Source organism: Macaca fascicularis, chromosome 9 (genome assembly GCF_037993035.2).
Source record: "Macaca fascicularis isolate 582-1 chromosome 9, T2T-MFA8v1.1".
Classification (NCBI taxonomy): domain Eukaryota; kingdom Metazoa; phylum Chordata; class Mammalia; order Primates; family Cercopithecidae; genus Macaca; species Macaca fascicularis.
The window spans coordinates 131,235,320-131,250,597 of NC_088383.1; the positions used below are offsets into that span (position 1 = coordinate 131,235,320).

General features: G+C 49.9%; 1 protein-coding gene across 50 annotated transcripts in view; it reads left to right on the plus strand.

Moving 5' to 3' along the window:
• Nucleotides 1-15,278, plus strand: part of TACC2 (transforming acidic coiled-coil containing protein 2) — a 258,699-nt gene extending 243,421 nt beyond the window's left edge. For all 50 annotated transcript variants that reach the window (XM_005566619.4, XM_074002936.1, XM_005566620.4 and 47 more), the window contains 5 exons: nucleotides 1,955-1,998; nucleotides 8,563-8,723; nucleotides 8,972-9,078; nucleotides 9,467-9,587; nucleotides 14,723-15,278. In XM_005566619.4, the coding sequence (XP_005566676.3) occupies nucleotides 1,955-1,998; nucleotides 8,563-8,723; nucleotides 8,972-9,078; nucleotides 9,467-9,587; nucleotides 14,723-14,788 (499 nt within the window). In that variant the 3' untranslated portion in view covers nucleotides 14,789-15,278. The remainder of the gene's footprint in view (nucleotides 1-1,954; nucleotides 1,999-8,562; nucleotides 8,724-8,971; nucleotides 9,079-9,466; nucleotides 9,588-14,722) is intronic.

Below are 15,278 nucleotides of genomic sequence, written 5' to 3' on the forward strand. Positions count from 1 at the left end.
TCGGACTCACATCTGGGCTCTGCCACTTGGCAGCCTTGGGATCCTGGAAGAGTTTCTGAATCACTGTTACCCCACCCCAGTGTCTTCATCAGTCATGCTGGGAACAGTGAGAGCACTGCCTCTTAGGGTCATTGTGAGGGTAAAGTGAAAAGACAGCACAGCTAAGGTATTTTCAGGTCCCTGGTCTCTCCACACTTCCAAAAGGACACATCCCTTACCTCCTTGTGTCCTCAGCAGTGATGGGTTTAGACAGAGCAGCCTCAAAGATCTGTCACAGCTTTGTGATTCTGAGATGCAAGGAGGTGTTGTTTAATGACAGGAAACAGAAGTGTTTCTGTGTAGGATTCGGTAAGAACCCTCGGGGGCTCATCTCGTGGTTACCTTTCTTGGGAGTCCATTCTGGGGTGAGACACTGACCTTGGGACCAAGGTTGAGCAGCCAAGGACAGGCACCCAGCATTAGACTTTGCAGAATGTATTCTACTTCCATTATTCCTTTTACCCTTATTGAATTTGCCATACAGCCCCGAAAGGTGGGGTCTAGGAAAATCCTTACTGTACCAAGGAGTAAGCAGAGCACCTGCAACTTCAATGAATGTCGTGCTCAGGGTCACACAGTGGGGAGGGGCAAGCTCAGCGGGAGCCCAGGCCTCCTGACTGGGGTGGGGGTCTCTATGGTCTTCTGTCATTAGGGTCCTGGATCTTCAACAGTTACCCGCTCTTGGTTCTCTTGTGGGGAATAATTACTGGATAATGTCGATGAACTCCTGATTCTTTTTGAGAAGTTTCTTCCAGCAGATTGGCTTTGGAGGAAGGACTTCTTCACACATCGGTTCTTCCATGTGGGGACAGCTGGGAGGCAGTATGACAAACAGGGAGTCTTGGTGCTTTTGTGCAGCTATTGTCTATTGAGGCTTCCCAGGAAGTTTACTCTGGGTCAATAGGAGATAAGATTTGTGTTCAGTGATGCCAGATGCATGAGATGCTTTGGAAGAAGATGCAGATAAAAGGTGATAGGGTTCCAAGGAGAAATCAAGGAAGGCTTCTTGAAGGAGACGGCATTTGAATTGGACCTTGAGAAACAGACGGTGAGGGGTAGAAATCGAGAGAAAGTGAATAACATGGGCAGAGGCATGGGGATGAGAAGGCCGAGAGCAAACAAGAAATCATTTGTTCTCCTTGAGCCACTGTGTTCATGACATGGCGTGGAAGGAGGTAAGATGGATGAGGGAGGTTGGTCCCAGGTTGCAAAGACCTCCATTGTCGGACTGGAGGTTTGGCTTTATTTTTAATTTTAAAATTTTTTTGGAGATGGAATCTCACTCTGTTGCCCACGATGGAGTACAGTGGTGTGATCATAGCTCACTGCAGCCTCAGACTCCTGGGCTCAAGTGATCCTCCCACATTAGTCCCTTGAGTAGCTAGGACTACAGACGCAGACCACCACACCTGGTTAATTTTTGTATTTTTTGTAGGAATGGTGTTTCACCATGTTGCCCAGGCTGGTTTCAAACTCTTGGACTCAGGCAAACCTTCTGTCTTAGCCTCTTGAGTAGCTAGGAGTACAAGTGCACACCACCATGCCTCATTAATTTTTTTTCATTTTTGTATAGGCAGGACCTGGTTCTGTTGTCCAAGGTGGTTTCAAACTCCTAGCCTTAAGCAATCCACCTGCCTCAGCCTTCTCAGTACCTGGGACTACAGGCATGCACCACTCTGCCTGGTTTGATTTTTTTCTTAGTGGGCAGTGAGGGGTGTTGAAGGCTTTGCACAAGGGGGTGGCATATTTAGAGTCATGCACCAGGAAAATGAGCGTGCAGGGCGAGGACTGACATTGAAGGTGACCCTGAAAGTCGGGACCCCGCTGCACATGGGCCAGGCTGTGGCGCCCAGCTGTGTGAGATGGGAAACCATTCTGTTGTCATGACTCCAACGTGTCTTTACTTCTCTTATAGGAAAATAGTGGCCGAGTATGAGAAGACCATCGCTCAGATGATAGGTAGGTGTCCTGACCTGCGGGGGCTCAGGCCGGCCCTGACGTTTCTGAACTATGTGGAAGCCTTGGAAGATAGGAGGCTCAGAGTGGGTTTCTGGTAGAGCGTGAAGTCTTTCAGGGAGGGACCAGAGCATTCCAGAAAATATGGCTTTGCCACAGGACCGAGACCCTGGGGCTTCTTGGAAACGCCCCCCTGGACTGTGCTGTAGCATTATTCACACGCCTGGGAAGCCATGGCAGTCACCTGCCAGCTACCATCTGACCCAGCCAAGGACTCTCCACCTCGTGGGGAAAGAGATTCCTTTTGGTTGGGATATTTGGGGGATTTTTTTCTTTTTGCTTGTGGGAGAGAATAGGAATCAAATCCCTAGACCCTAACTTAGTTTAGACTCAAATGACAAAATACCCGACTCAGCCTTTCCTCAAGGACCCAAGGACGAGGACGGTCAGCCATGGCATGATTGTCCGCCCCCTTCTTCCCGTGACCACAACAGGCCCTGTTCACTGACCCCAGCACTGTTTCTCACTGAGATTAGACACTGCCTTGGAATCCTTCTTAACGCAGCGTCCCTGGCAGCCAGTACTGACAAATTTGCTGTGGTCCACAGTAAAAGAAGGCCTCAAGTTATAAGCTACACACGCCTGGGCCTTTTTTTCTTTTCTTTTCTTTTTTTAAATAATGAGAAAAGATCTTTCAGAAGTTCCAAGCCCAAGTTTTTACGCTAATGGTCACTATTCAGAAATCATATTATGACTGGGGCTGTGGGATGCTTTATTTATTTATTTATTTGCTTAGGTTTATGATAATCCACTGTTTGTTTATTTGGGGATGAGGTCTTGCTACGTTGCCCAGGCTGGTCTCAAACTTCTGGGGTTCAGCGATCCTCCTGCCTTGGTCGCCCAACATGCTGGGATTACAGGTGTGAGCTACCATGCCCAGCCCATGATAACCGGTTTTGTTGTTGTTGTTGTTTGAGATGGAGTCTCGTTCTGTCGCCCAGGCTGGAGCACAATGGCGTGATCTCGGCTCACTGAAACCTCCACCCCCCGGGTTCAAGTGATTCTCCTGCCTCAGCCTCCTGAGTAGCTGGGATTACAGGCACCTGCCATCATGCCCGGCTAATTTTTGTATTTTTAGTAGAGACGGGGTTTCACCATTTTGGCCAGGCTGGTGTTGAACTCCTGACCTTAAGTGATCCACCTGCCTCTGCCTCCCAAAGCTCTGGGATTGCAGGCATGAGCCACTGCGCCCGACCCGATAAGCAATTTTTTTTTTTTCTTCTAAGGATATATGGAGTAAAAACTCCAGGTCACTGCAGACCACACTTTATTTGTCCAAACTTGACACTGTGCTGGCACCTGGCCCTCAGCCCCAAATATATGGATGTGTGAGTCACATCACACCTCTAGCTTGTCCCAAGATGAATATAATAGTAGCCTCAGGAATGGTGAAGAGGCCAGCAATTGAGTGCTTTCCATTCAAAGGAGCTTCACTTTTGATTTATTGTAACAAAGTTCATTTCACCCAGAAAAGAAGCCCATTCAGGTTTAGCCTCATGGTGCATGCTTTCTATCAAAGTGAAACTTCTTTATTAAATTGGTATAAGAATTTATGAACACATATGGATAAGATAAAGAAAAAGCTCTTGGAGTTGAAAATGCTGGCAAAAATGGTCAGGCTGAGGGATTGATGTCTTCCTTATGCGGTGTTTGGCAAGTAGAACACAACTTTTTGGCCTCCGAGAGTCTTGCGATTTGAGAACATCGCTCAGGCCCTCCATGGCTCATCTGGAAACGTCTCGCTCCATCTCAGAGCCGTACACTTCTTTTTGCCCTTGGTGATGACATTTTGATAAATGTTGAAATGCGGGGGAAGGGGTGTGAGCTTTTGCTCCTGAGGGAAGGCTACCCAAGCCATCTTTTATTGCTCAGCTAGTGAAGTTGATATAAACAGACATTCCCTCTTGAAAATTAAAAGTGGAGAACTTCTCTAGTTGGCATAAATGTTCTGTCCTTGTCATGACAGAAAGATGACTCCCACGGTTTCCTCAAGGAATATCTGCAGGTGACAGCAGTGAGGACCTTTTCAATCCTAGGCAGTGTGAGTTCCCTCCAAGCCCTGGAGAGAGTGCCACCTGCCTTCCTCTCACCCTGGCTGCAGGGATTAGGGCGACACATCACCCCCCATCCCCACCCCTGCTCCCAGACCCGATATGTTTGGCCTAAGGTCCCTGTCTTCAAGAGCTGTACACACAATCCCTTAGAGCATTTTCCTGTCCTTGGGCTACTCTCTGGGTGGCCCCGTGAGACTCCTCCAGTGTCCCTGGCTGGGAGCAGCCACAGAGGGGCATCTCACTGTCTGTCCGTTCCCGGATCCCCATCCTCATTCACCCATTGGCCGTCCTCTTTGTCATTCCAAGGTTTTTTCATCAGAAAGGTGGCAGGCCTGTGGTTGTCATTCAGCCACTGTTGCAGGTCATTGACTAAAGTCACCATAGATTTCAAGGTCCTTGTGTCCTTGCAGAAGACGACAGGGGGCTGAGGCATGACTGGGACTCACTGTAGCTGTGGGAAGGACGTGCCTTCTTTGTGGCATGGTTCACGTCAGGGTCTCTCCATGCTTGGCCACATGCCCAGGAGGCCCATTTTTGTTCCATGCTTTTCTTTTCATTTTCACTCACCTAACCAGCATCCCTCGCGAAAGAGGAAACTCAGGTCCAGAGAGATTGGCAGTTCAGGACCACCGTGACTGTAGTTGTATTTTGAAGTCAAACCAGCTCTGGCCCACATGTGCTAGCTCTTCCTGGCTCTGCTCCATTCAGCTTTCGCAGATGCTCCACACCAGTGTGACATCAGTCCTGCCATTGTTACTCATTCGCATCAAATGTTACTGGAGAGGATCTGTCTTGTTAAGCTCAAATAGTGACTATTCAGAATTCAGAACGAAAAGAGACTTCTGTGCTTTCTGCATTCCAGGTTGTTGCAATTGATTTCTTTCTGCTTTTCTAACAACTGCCCTGATTATCTGTTTTGCTTCCATTTTCTGTTGCTTCTTGCCCTTTGCTTGCAAAACAAACAGGCAAGCCTGGTAAGTAAACGCTTTTCCCCCTAATTTGACACCTGCCCATCGTAACCCTTTGTTTGTTTGTTTTTCTATTTTGTTATTTTTGCTTTGTGTATTGCTGCATCCCCCCAACATGATTTCATAATGTTTTGCCTGAAAAAGCCAGGCAGGTCTTCAGGAGCATTGTTCTGTTGTTGAGTGTAGGGCGTCTTTCTCCTGAGTTCAGGAACCTAACTGCATTCGTCATGTACAGAAAGATTTGTGAAGCATTCTTGCCTCCTCTGTCTCCTGGGAACAGGGTAATTCTATTTTTAAAAGGGAAGAGGAAAGGAAACCTGAGGCAGGCAAAGTCTTGGATCCAGGAAATCAGATGGACTTGGTTTGGTAAACAGCTCCTTTACCAAGGCAGGTGAAACATACACATGGGCTCAAATCAGCCCAGAATATACACCATACAGCATGCTGGGAACTAAGGAAGCAGCCAGAATTCAAAGAATAAAAACAAGCATTTGATTACTAGAGACATGTTGAAAGGCCCTTTTTTTTTTTAGGAGTGTGGGTGGAGCAAGCAGGTTGCTGATGATTCTTATGTCTATGTTAAAAAGCTCCCTCTTCGCAAGCCACTGTGACACTGTTGCACTGATTCCAGGGGTTACAGAGTTTATTATGGACAATGAGGCTCTTAATAATGGGTTACCAATACGGGACTCTTCCTCCTTCTTGAGGGCTTTATGTACAGTTTCTCATTTAATCTGCAAATGCAAAGAGATATAAATACTCTTTTCCCCTATTTTAGACAAGGAGGCTGAGACTCAGAGTTTAAAACCCTGCTCAAGATCTCGCATATGGGAAGTGTCAGAGTGAGGTCTCGAACCCAGGCCGTCAGACTGCAGAGGCTCCTAGCCACTGGCTTGGGCAGCTCTGGGCTGCTGGTAGTGAGAGCTCTAGGAGTCCCATGATTGCAGAGGCAGGTGGGAGGGACATTCGGCATCTTCAGGGCCAGTGGTTCTCCAAGCAGGGTCCCTGCCCCAGCAGCATCTGTGTCACTCGGGAACTTGTGACCTGTGCATATTCTCTGCCCCACCCCAGACCTCCTAATCTCACGCCGTGGGGTGAGGTGTAGCAGCCTGCATGTGAACAAGCCTTTCAGCTGAATAAATCCATGCTCACATGGGAGAGTTGTTGGAAATGACGCACTGGGACCCCAAGAGGTCAGAACTTTAGAGCAAGCTTATGTCAGGACCGGAGCTGAAACTGAGGAAATGACCGCAGTACACGGTAACAGTGCGCCTAGTTCTGGGGTGTGGCAAGATGCAGATCTGTCCGGAACCTAAGGGAAAAGAACTCACACAAAATCTCCCTGCTACTAAGGGAGCTGCATCCTACAAGGTCTGTCATTACAAGGGGCCCGTGGAGAGACGTGGTTATGATCACAGCTTCAGGCTTGGGTTCGGGCTCTGTCATTTTCTCAGTGAACAGTGACTTAGCTTCTCAAACCCTGTTTCACCTTCTGTAAAATGAGGGTAAGAAAAGCTGCCCGGGTGGTTGTGATGCTCTAAGTCGTTCACTTGTCGCATGGACATGTATCAAAACATCCTCTATGCCCGGCACTGTCCTAGGCCCTGGGGCAGAGCAAGTGGACAAAACAGACTCTGGTGCCTGCCCTCACAGAGCGTGCATTCATCGGGGAGATGAGCCGCCGATACACTAGCACAGGCACACATGCACACACATGCACGCATGCGTGCACACATCCGATATAAGGGGTGGCTGCCGCTGCAAAGAGGAAAATAAAGGACTCTAGAGGAAGAGGAGCCATTTCCAGCACCTCTGGGGAGGTGACACGGGATCAAGAGCCCTGAGCAAAATGTTGGGGAAGCCTGGAAGCCCGGGGCGTTGGAGGCCTTCATGGCTGGAGCGGAGGGGCCAGGAAGGATACAGGGCAGATCATGTTATTTCCATTGCAGAGGGAGGTCACTGGGGGACTCTGAGCAGGAGTGAGGTGGTCTGGTGTGCACATTAGGAAGCTCGGTCTGGCTGCTGAGTGCTGGCTTAGGGACAGTCAACACCTAGAGCAGTCAGCAGGGCGCCCGCCGCAGGGAAGGGTCCAGTCAGCGCTGGCGGCCGCTGTTCTGTGATTTCCAGATGTGATGTGTCTGCAGCAGCCAGCCCTCGGAGTCATTCCAGGTGGCGGGCAGCCCCCTCCCCGGTGACCAGGGCCTGGCAGAAAGACGGGTCTGCTAAGCTCCTTCCCCGGGAGCTCTGAGTGGGCGCTTCTCCCTTACCCCCTCTGCTGTCACCAAGAGAGCAAATGGTTCCTCACACGCCTGGGCCAGGGATGGATCCACACAGAGGACAGATGGGTGTTTTGTGTAGAGTAGTCAGAGAAGGCCTTTTCCATAAGTGTAGAAATGAATTTTTAAGCAGCCATAAAAAAGAGCAAAGCCATGTCCTTTGTACCAGCGTGGACACAGCTGAAGGCCATTGTCCTCAGGGAATTAATGCAGAAATAGAGGACCAAACACGGTGCATTCTCGTTTATAAGAGGGAGCTACCCACTGGGTACACACACGAAGATGGGAACAGAAGACACTGGGGAGTTCACAGTGGGGGCGGGAGGAAGGGGGACAAGGGTTGAAAAACTGCCTTTCAGGTACTTTGCTCAGTACCTGGGTGACAGGCTCATTAGAAGCCCATACCCCAGCGTCAGTCACACAGTATGGCCACGTACAACCTGCGTATGTGCCCCAAATCTAAAAATACATATTTTCTAGATATTTGGTGTAGATGATTAGCTTGGGATAGCCACGGGCCAGAGAGGTGGGGCAGAGGACAATGGTGCCTCTCACCAGGATCAGCCACTCGGAACTGGGCTGACATTGAGTTACATTGTATATCACTGAGAAACTAACCTTGATGGAAATAGCTCCATGTTTCTTGGAGTTATGACACTTGCTGTATTGCAGACGCTATCTGTGCCTGTGTGAATGGAATTTCAGAGGAGATGGTTTTTTGGGCTCTGGGTTTCCAGATGTGTTAAGGATCTCCAAAGACCTCCTCTCTGTCCTGATACGTAGGAGAGCCCACCCCTCACAGCCCAGACCTCACACCCTTTAATCGTCCTAACACAAAGTTCACTAGCGATGTCTTCTTTTTTACTTTATGGATCTGTCTGCTTGCTGTCAGCAACCACATGGAATCACCAGGGACACCAATATAGACCTGTGTAGGGGCTGCGCTGGTCAGGTTAAGGAATAGTGATGGCTCATTTCTTCCTCACGCGAGGCTGCACAGGCCCGGGTCTGGGAAGCCGGGGCGCTGGGTTTTGTTCTGTTAGAGACAGTCTGGGAGGGCTCTGGGGCGTGGGTTCGTCCCAAGGAAAAGCTGGGATTTGAGGTGTCCCTGCCGGTGAGGCTGAGTTGCATCTGAGGCCTTGGCTGGCCCCAGAGACCCAGTTTCGACTTTCTGGGCTCCATCATTTGGTTCCTGGTCTCTCCTGCCAGAGGACGAACAGAGAGAGAAGTCAGTCTCCCACCAGACGGTGCAGCAGCTGGTTCTGGAGAAGGAGCAAGCCCTGGCTGACCTGAACTCCGTGGAGAAGTCTCTGGCCGACCTCTTCAGGAGATATGAGAAGATGAAGGAGGTCCTGGAAGGCTTCCGCAAGGTGGGGCTGAGTTTGGGGACGATGGAGGAGGAGGATCTGGTTGGGAGAGATTGCGGAGAGCACTGGGTGGGGGTGGGGTTCCGGAAGTCGGTCTGGAGCCACCTGCAAGGAGGGGGTCCATGCAGGCTGGGGAGGCAGCCTTGGCTGCCTGGGGTTACACCCGCATCGGAGAGTTCATGGAGGTTCCCACCACTCCCGGGCATTTGTTCTCGTGGGCTTGATGCCTGTCCTCTGCCCTGCCGTGTCAGAATGAAGAGGTGCTGAAGAGGTGTGCACAGGAGTACCTGTCCCGAGTGAAGAAGGAGGAGCAGAGGTACCAGGCCCTGAAGGTGCATGCAGAGGAGAAACTGGACAGGTAACATTAGCCACTGGGGGTGGCTCCCAGGGGCCTCCCAGCAGCCCTTACCCAGGCAGGCTGGGACCTCTGGCAGCACCTGTGACATTAGCTTGGAAAGGGGGAGTCATCCAAGTGTGTGTTTCAGTAAGACTCGTGAGAAGGCACACACGGTTAGCATCATTTAATCAGTGGAGGATGCATGTTGCAATGTCCAGGGTGCCCCGGCACCTTGGCCTCATAGCAATGGAATTGGGTTTGGTGTTCTCATGGGCTCCTGTGCTCCAGCTCCAGTTGGTGGGAGCTGGAGCCAGACCAGGCCACTCTCCCTGCCTGGAGCTGGGAAGCAGGAGGTGTCTCTAGTGATCCACAAAAAAGAATGATAATTCTGAGCTCCCTGTCTCCGCAGGGCCAATGCTGAGATTGCTCAGGTTCGAGGCAAGGCCCAGCAGGAGCAAGCCGCCCACCAGGCCAGCCTACGGAAGGAGCAGCTGCGAGTGGATGCCCTGGAAAGGACGCTGGAGCAGAAGGTAACAGGAGGGGTGTGGCCTCCAGGTGGGCCGGGCTGCTGCTGTCTGTGCTGCTGGCCAGTCCAGATAGACAGGCTGGGCATCCCTGGCCACTGCTGCTCCTGAAGACGAGTTCATGCTTCATGCGCACACCCTTGGCTCCTTCTAGAAGTTCCAATTTCATGCCAGCCCTGAGACCAGCTTCCTCTCCACCATTCCTGGAATTGCAGCCTCCATGTGTGTTTACTGCCATTTTCATTCCTTTCCAACATTCATTCATTTGTTGGATATTTATTAAGCGCCTACAGGCATAGCCCTTGAACCCCTGGATCCAGCATGTTTACTGGTGAGTGAATGGGGTGCCCACCAGGCCCTGGCAGCGACGGCCAGCTGATGCAGAACAAGGGCAGTGTCAGGGCTGGAAGGGCGCCCAGGGGGCCTCTAGGGACAGGGGTGATCTTCCCGAGGACACTCAGCTTGTGCCCAGGTTTCCTGCTTTTGGATCTGGCACCCGTCATCCACTGTGAGCACTGTCTCCCTGGGTGTCCAGATAAGAAGTTCCCTCAGCCCAGCAGGGCCCTCTGAGCATTGGGTTGTTGAGTCTGCGTGTGTGGGTGAGGGCCAGCCTCCCTCCTTGGATGTGTTTCTCAAGAAGAGGATTTCCAGATGTGTAGCCTCCTTCCAGTCAATTTCCTGAGCCTTGGGGTCCCCCTGCATGATCATCCACGAGCCCAGCAGCCTGGGTTGGCAGCACTACTTGTGCATTTTGGGCCTTGATAGGCAGTGATGGGGCATCCTTTGTTGGCATCAGGAATCCATGTGCCTCCCGAGTGGCCTCCCCAGGGGATTGACTGTCCTCCTTTGCCCACTGTGGTTGGTGGTGGTCTCGAGGGGCATTTGGGCCAAGCAGTGGTGATCTCTGCTCTGGGCAGGTGCCAGCCCTCCCTCTACCTTAGTGATGTTGGGGAAAGAGCCCTGGGGAGCAAGAAACAGGGTTCCTGGCCCCACTGCACCATCTGTCATGGCCCTGGGCAAGCCTTGCACCCTACCTCAGTGTCTCGGTTCCCTCTAGCCGTGAAAATTTGAAGCCTGTATCATTGGGCAGATGGATTTCCCTGAGGTCCAATCTGATACTCACCCAGTCTCCACTAGGCTCTGTGGCCTACAGAATGTTCCTGGTTACCATGTTACAGATCATTCTTTTCCTTTTTTTTTTTTTTTTTTTGAGGCAGGGTCTTTTTCTGTTGCCCAGGCTGGAGTGCGGTGGTGCCGTCATGGCTCACTGCACCCTCCACCACCTGGGCTCAAGTGATCCTCCCGCCTCAACCTCCTGAGTAGCTGAGACCACAGTGCCCCCTACCAGCCTAATTTTTTTTATTTTTGTTTTTGTAGAGACAGGGTCTCACTTTGTTGCCCAGGCTGGTCTTAAACTTCTGGGCTCAAGCAGTCCTCCTGTCTCGGCCTCCCAAAGTGTTGGGATTATAGGTATGACATTAATTTAATTCTTTACCTTTCTTCTTAGGATGAAAAAGACAGATGGCTACTAGACAGTTTAATATCAAAATTGCATTTAAAAAATAGTCTGGAATATGCATATATTCAGCTACCTCTGTTTTGTAGGCTCTGATGATTGCTCTTAGCAGTATAGTCAGAACGAGATGTGTGGTCACAACTGTCAAGTGCAAGTTTTTGCTCACTTACCCAGTATTTATTTATTTATATATTTTTTATTATACTTTAAGTTCTAGGGTACATGTGCACAACATGCCGGTTTGTTACATATGTATCCATGTGCCATGTTGGTGTGCTGCACCCATTAACTTGTCATTTACATTAGGTATATCTCCTAATGCTATCCCTCCCCCCTCCCCCCTCCCCACAATAGGACCCGGTGTGTGATGTTCCCCTTCCTGTGTCCAAGTGATCTCATTGTTCAGTTCCCACCTATGAGTGAGAACCCACCCAGTATTTATTGAGCATCATTATGGTTTTAGTGTTGAGTGTGCATTTTTATTCATTGTATGTTGATAATCCATGTGTGGCATATTTGGTGACTTGAAAAATGGAATGTTTCATTAAAATGAAGATCATATTAGAAGCTGGGCGTGTTGGCATGCGCCTGTGGTCCCAGCTACTTGGGAGGCTGGGGTGGGAGGACTGCTGGAGCCCAGAAGTTCAAGGCTGCAGCGCGCTGTGATTGTGCCTGTAAGTAGCCAACTGCATTGCAGCCTGGGCAACAGCGCAAGACCCCGTCTCTAAAATAAAGAAATAAAAACCGTACTTCACAGTCACTGTGGCTATGGCAGCAGTTGAACATACAATGTGTCTTGGTGAGAAATGTAGCAATGTGTGTGTTTGAGATGGTTCCCCCGTTTCCTGTGTTTAAATTGCATTATCTTAAACTAAACTTTGAGAGGAATGAACGAATTACACAGGTTCTTCCCTGAAAGACCTAAGTGATATCTAGGGGACAGTCCCGTCTTAAAGAGATTCAGAAACATGATCCACCCAGGCAGTTCTTGCATGGAGGCGCTGGGCATTTCACCCAATCAGCGCTTTGTAAAGGCTTTTGCTCCATGAGCTGAGCTTTATGCTGGGGCAGTTGCTTAGTGGTGGCTGATGATGCCAAGAGAGAGCCTGGAATCACTCCAGAAATCACTTTCTAACGGGTCTGCCGATGCCTGTCAGCCATCAGTCACTGTACATGATGTCTAACAATTATAATGGCAAAGCCATATAGGAGCTGGGTCAACCTGAATTTGTGTTCCAGGCGTGCCACATCTGACTGGCTGTGTGACCTTATACACAACCCTAACTTCTCTGAGCCTCCATTTCCTCACTAAAAAATGAGGATAATACTGGCTTCCTTGAAGGCACTGTTGAGGGAAGCAGAGGCGGCCAGAGTCCCTGGGGTGTGTTTAGCATGGTGATCAGCACGTGGTGAGCACTCCAAGGAGATGGAGAATCAGCAATAGCAGCCCCAGCAGGGGCCATAGTGGCAATGATAGTATTTTTTTTTTTTTTTTCTTTTGAGATGAAGTCTGTCTCTGTTACCTAGGCTGGAGTGCAGTGGCACGATCTCAGCTCACTGCAACCTCCACCTCCCAGGTTCAAGCAATTCTCCTGCCTCAGCTTCCTTAGTAGCTGGGATTACAGATGTGTGCCACTACACTCAGCTAATTTTTTGTATTTTTAGTAGTGACAGGGTTTCACCATGTTGGCCAGGCTGGTCTTGAACTCCTGACCTCAGGTAATCCACCTGCCTTGGCCTCCCAAAGTGCTGGGATTGCAGGCGTGAGCCACCGTGCCTGGCCAATAATAGTAATTTTAAGATTAGTGGTCAATGCTGTACCCCATTCAGAGCCCCATCGTCCAGCTGGCCTTTCAGCGCCTCTCTTGAGTTGTTGACCTCAGATGCAAATTCGAGCCAGGAGGTGGGCCGGGGTTATGTTCGAGGCAGGCTTCTCCCACAGCAGGGACTGCCGCTGGAAGGACTGTGACTTCCCCTCCACTGAAGAGAGCCACTGTTTCCCCAGCACTGACACAATGATGAGTGACACCAGGAGTTCTAGGATCAGAGGGCATGTGGGTCTGGGCTGGAACATATCTCAGGAGTTCTGAGGTTTTCAGGGAAGGGCTCTGCACAGCCTCAGGGACAGGCTTTTGGTGAAGACTCACCTTCCACGGGAATCTCAAGGAAAAGCGGGCTGCAAAACATCCCCAGTATGCTGGAGCGATTCAGCCCCCCAGAAAAGACCATTGGAGATTGGTTGTGCTGTTGAACTTTATTTTTTTATTTTTATTTTTATTTTATTTTATTTTTTTTTGAGACGGAGTCTCGCTCTGCCGCCCAGGCTGGAGTGCAGTGGCCGGATCTCAGCTCACTGCAAGCTCCGCCTCCCGGGTTTACGCCATTCTCCTGCCTCAGCCTCCCGAGTAGCTGGGACTACAGGCGCCCGCCACCTCGCCCGGCTAATTTTTTGTATTTTTTAGTAGAGACGGGGTTTCACCATGTTAGCCAGGATGGTCTCGATCTCCCGACCTCGTGATCCGCCCGTCTCGGCCTCCCAAAGTGCTGGGATTACAGGCTTGAGCCACCGCGCCCGGCCTATTTTTATTTTTGAAACGGAGTCTCACTCTGTCACCCAGGCTGGAGTGCAGTGGTGAGATCTCAGCTCACTGCAAGCCTCCGCCTCCCGGATTCACACCATTCCCCTGCCTCAGCCTCCCGAGTAGCTGGGACTACAAGTGCCTACCACCATGCCTGGCTAATTTTTTGTATTTTTAGTAAAGATGAGGTTTCTAAAGATCCGTGTTAGCCAGGATGGTCTCAATCTCCTGACCTTATGATCTGCCCTCCTTGGCCTCCCAAAGTGCTGGGATTACAGGCGTGAGCCACCGCGCCCGGCCTGTGCTGTTGAACTTGATCAGCATCAGAGCCAGCATGTAACCTATCTGAAAGCAAAGCCACACCATCCGTGATGGAGGGATCGTCCTGCTGGATCCCCTCACTTTCTGAGAAGATGGACAGTGTAGGATCATCTGTGCTAGACAAATCTGTGGTTGGTTCCCTTGATTAGACAGGCAAGGTGTGGTGGGAGAATCACCGCAAAGCCAGCTTGCATCTGCCCCCACCCCTCGTGCTGACCCTGTAGCCCCAGTACCACCTATTTGGCGTGTCTCTGAGCAATGCAAGCAATCCCATTCACACAGAACTGCGTAACCCTCCTTACGCTATGTCTCAAACCACGGAGGACTTTACCCCAGACCTCCTCACCTCAGATCACATCCTTCACAGGCAGATAAAGGGAAATGAACCAGACTAGTTAGTCCTTCACTCTGTGCTGGTCACTGCCAGGAAACTGTACATTTATCACCTCATTTACTTCTCAGAAAGAAACATGTTATCACCTACGTTCTAGAGTTAAAGACACCAAGGCTCAGAGAGGTTGTGTAACTTGTGGAAGATCACACAGCTAGAGCCGGGATGTATATACTTGGATCATTTGGCTCCAAGTCATTTGTCTCACTGCTTTAGATAACTTCAGTGGGACCAAGGGGGCCTGGTGGACCCCCATCTCCCCAAAAAGCCCCATGAGCATTCTGATTGGCCAGATTTCAAACATCAGCAACTTCTTTCTTGTCTACACTTGCAGAACAAAGAAATAGAAGAACTCACCAAGATTTGTGATGAACTGATTGCCAAAATGGGGAAGAGCTAACTCTGAACCGAATGTTTTGGACTTAACTGTTGCGTGCAATATGACCGTCGGCACACTGCTGTTCCTCCAGTTCCATGGACAGGTTCTGTTTTCACTTTTTCGTATGCACTACTGTATTTCCTTTCTAAATAAAGTTGATTTGATTGTATGCAGTACTAAGGAGACTATCAGAATTTCTTGCTATTGGTTTGCATTTTCCTAGTATAATTCATAGCAAGTTGACCTCAGAGTTCCTGTATCAGGGAGATTGTCTGATCCTCTAATAAAAGACACATTGCTGACCTTGGCCTTGCCCTTTGTACACAAGTTCCCAGGGTGAGCAGCTTTTGGATTTAATATGAACATGTACAGCGTGCGTAGGGACTCTTGCCTTAAGGAGTGTAAACTTGATCTGCATTTGCTGATTTGTTTTTTAAAACACAAGAAATGCATGTTTCAAAGAAAATTCTCTATTGTAAATAAATTTTTTTCTTTGGATCTTGGCAATAAA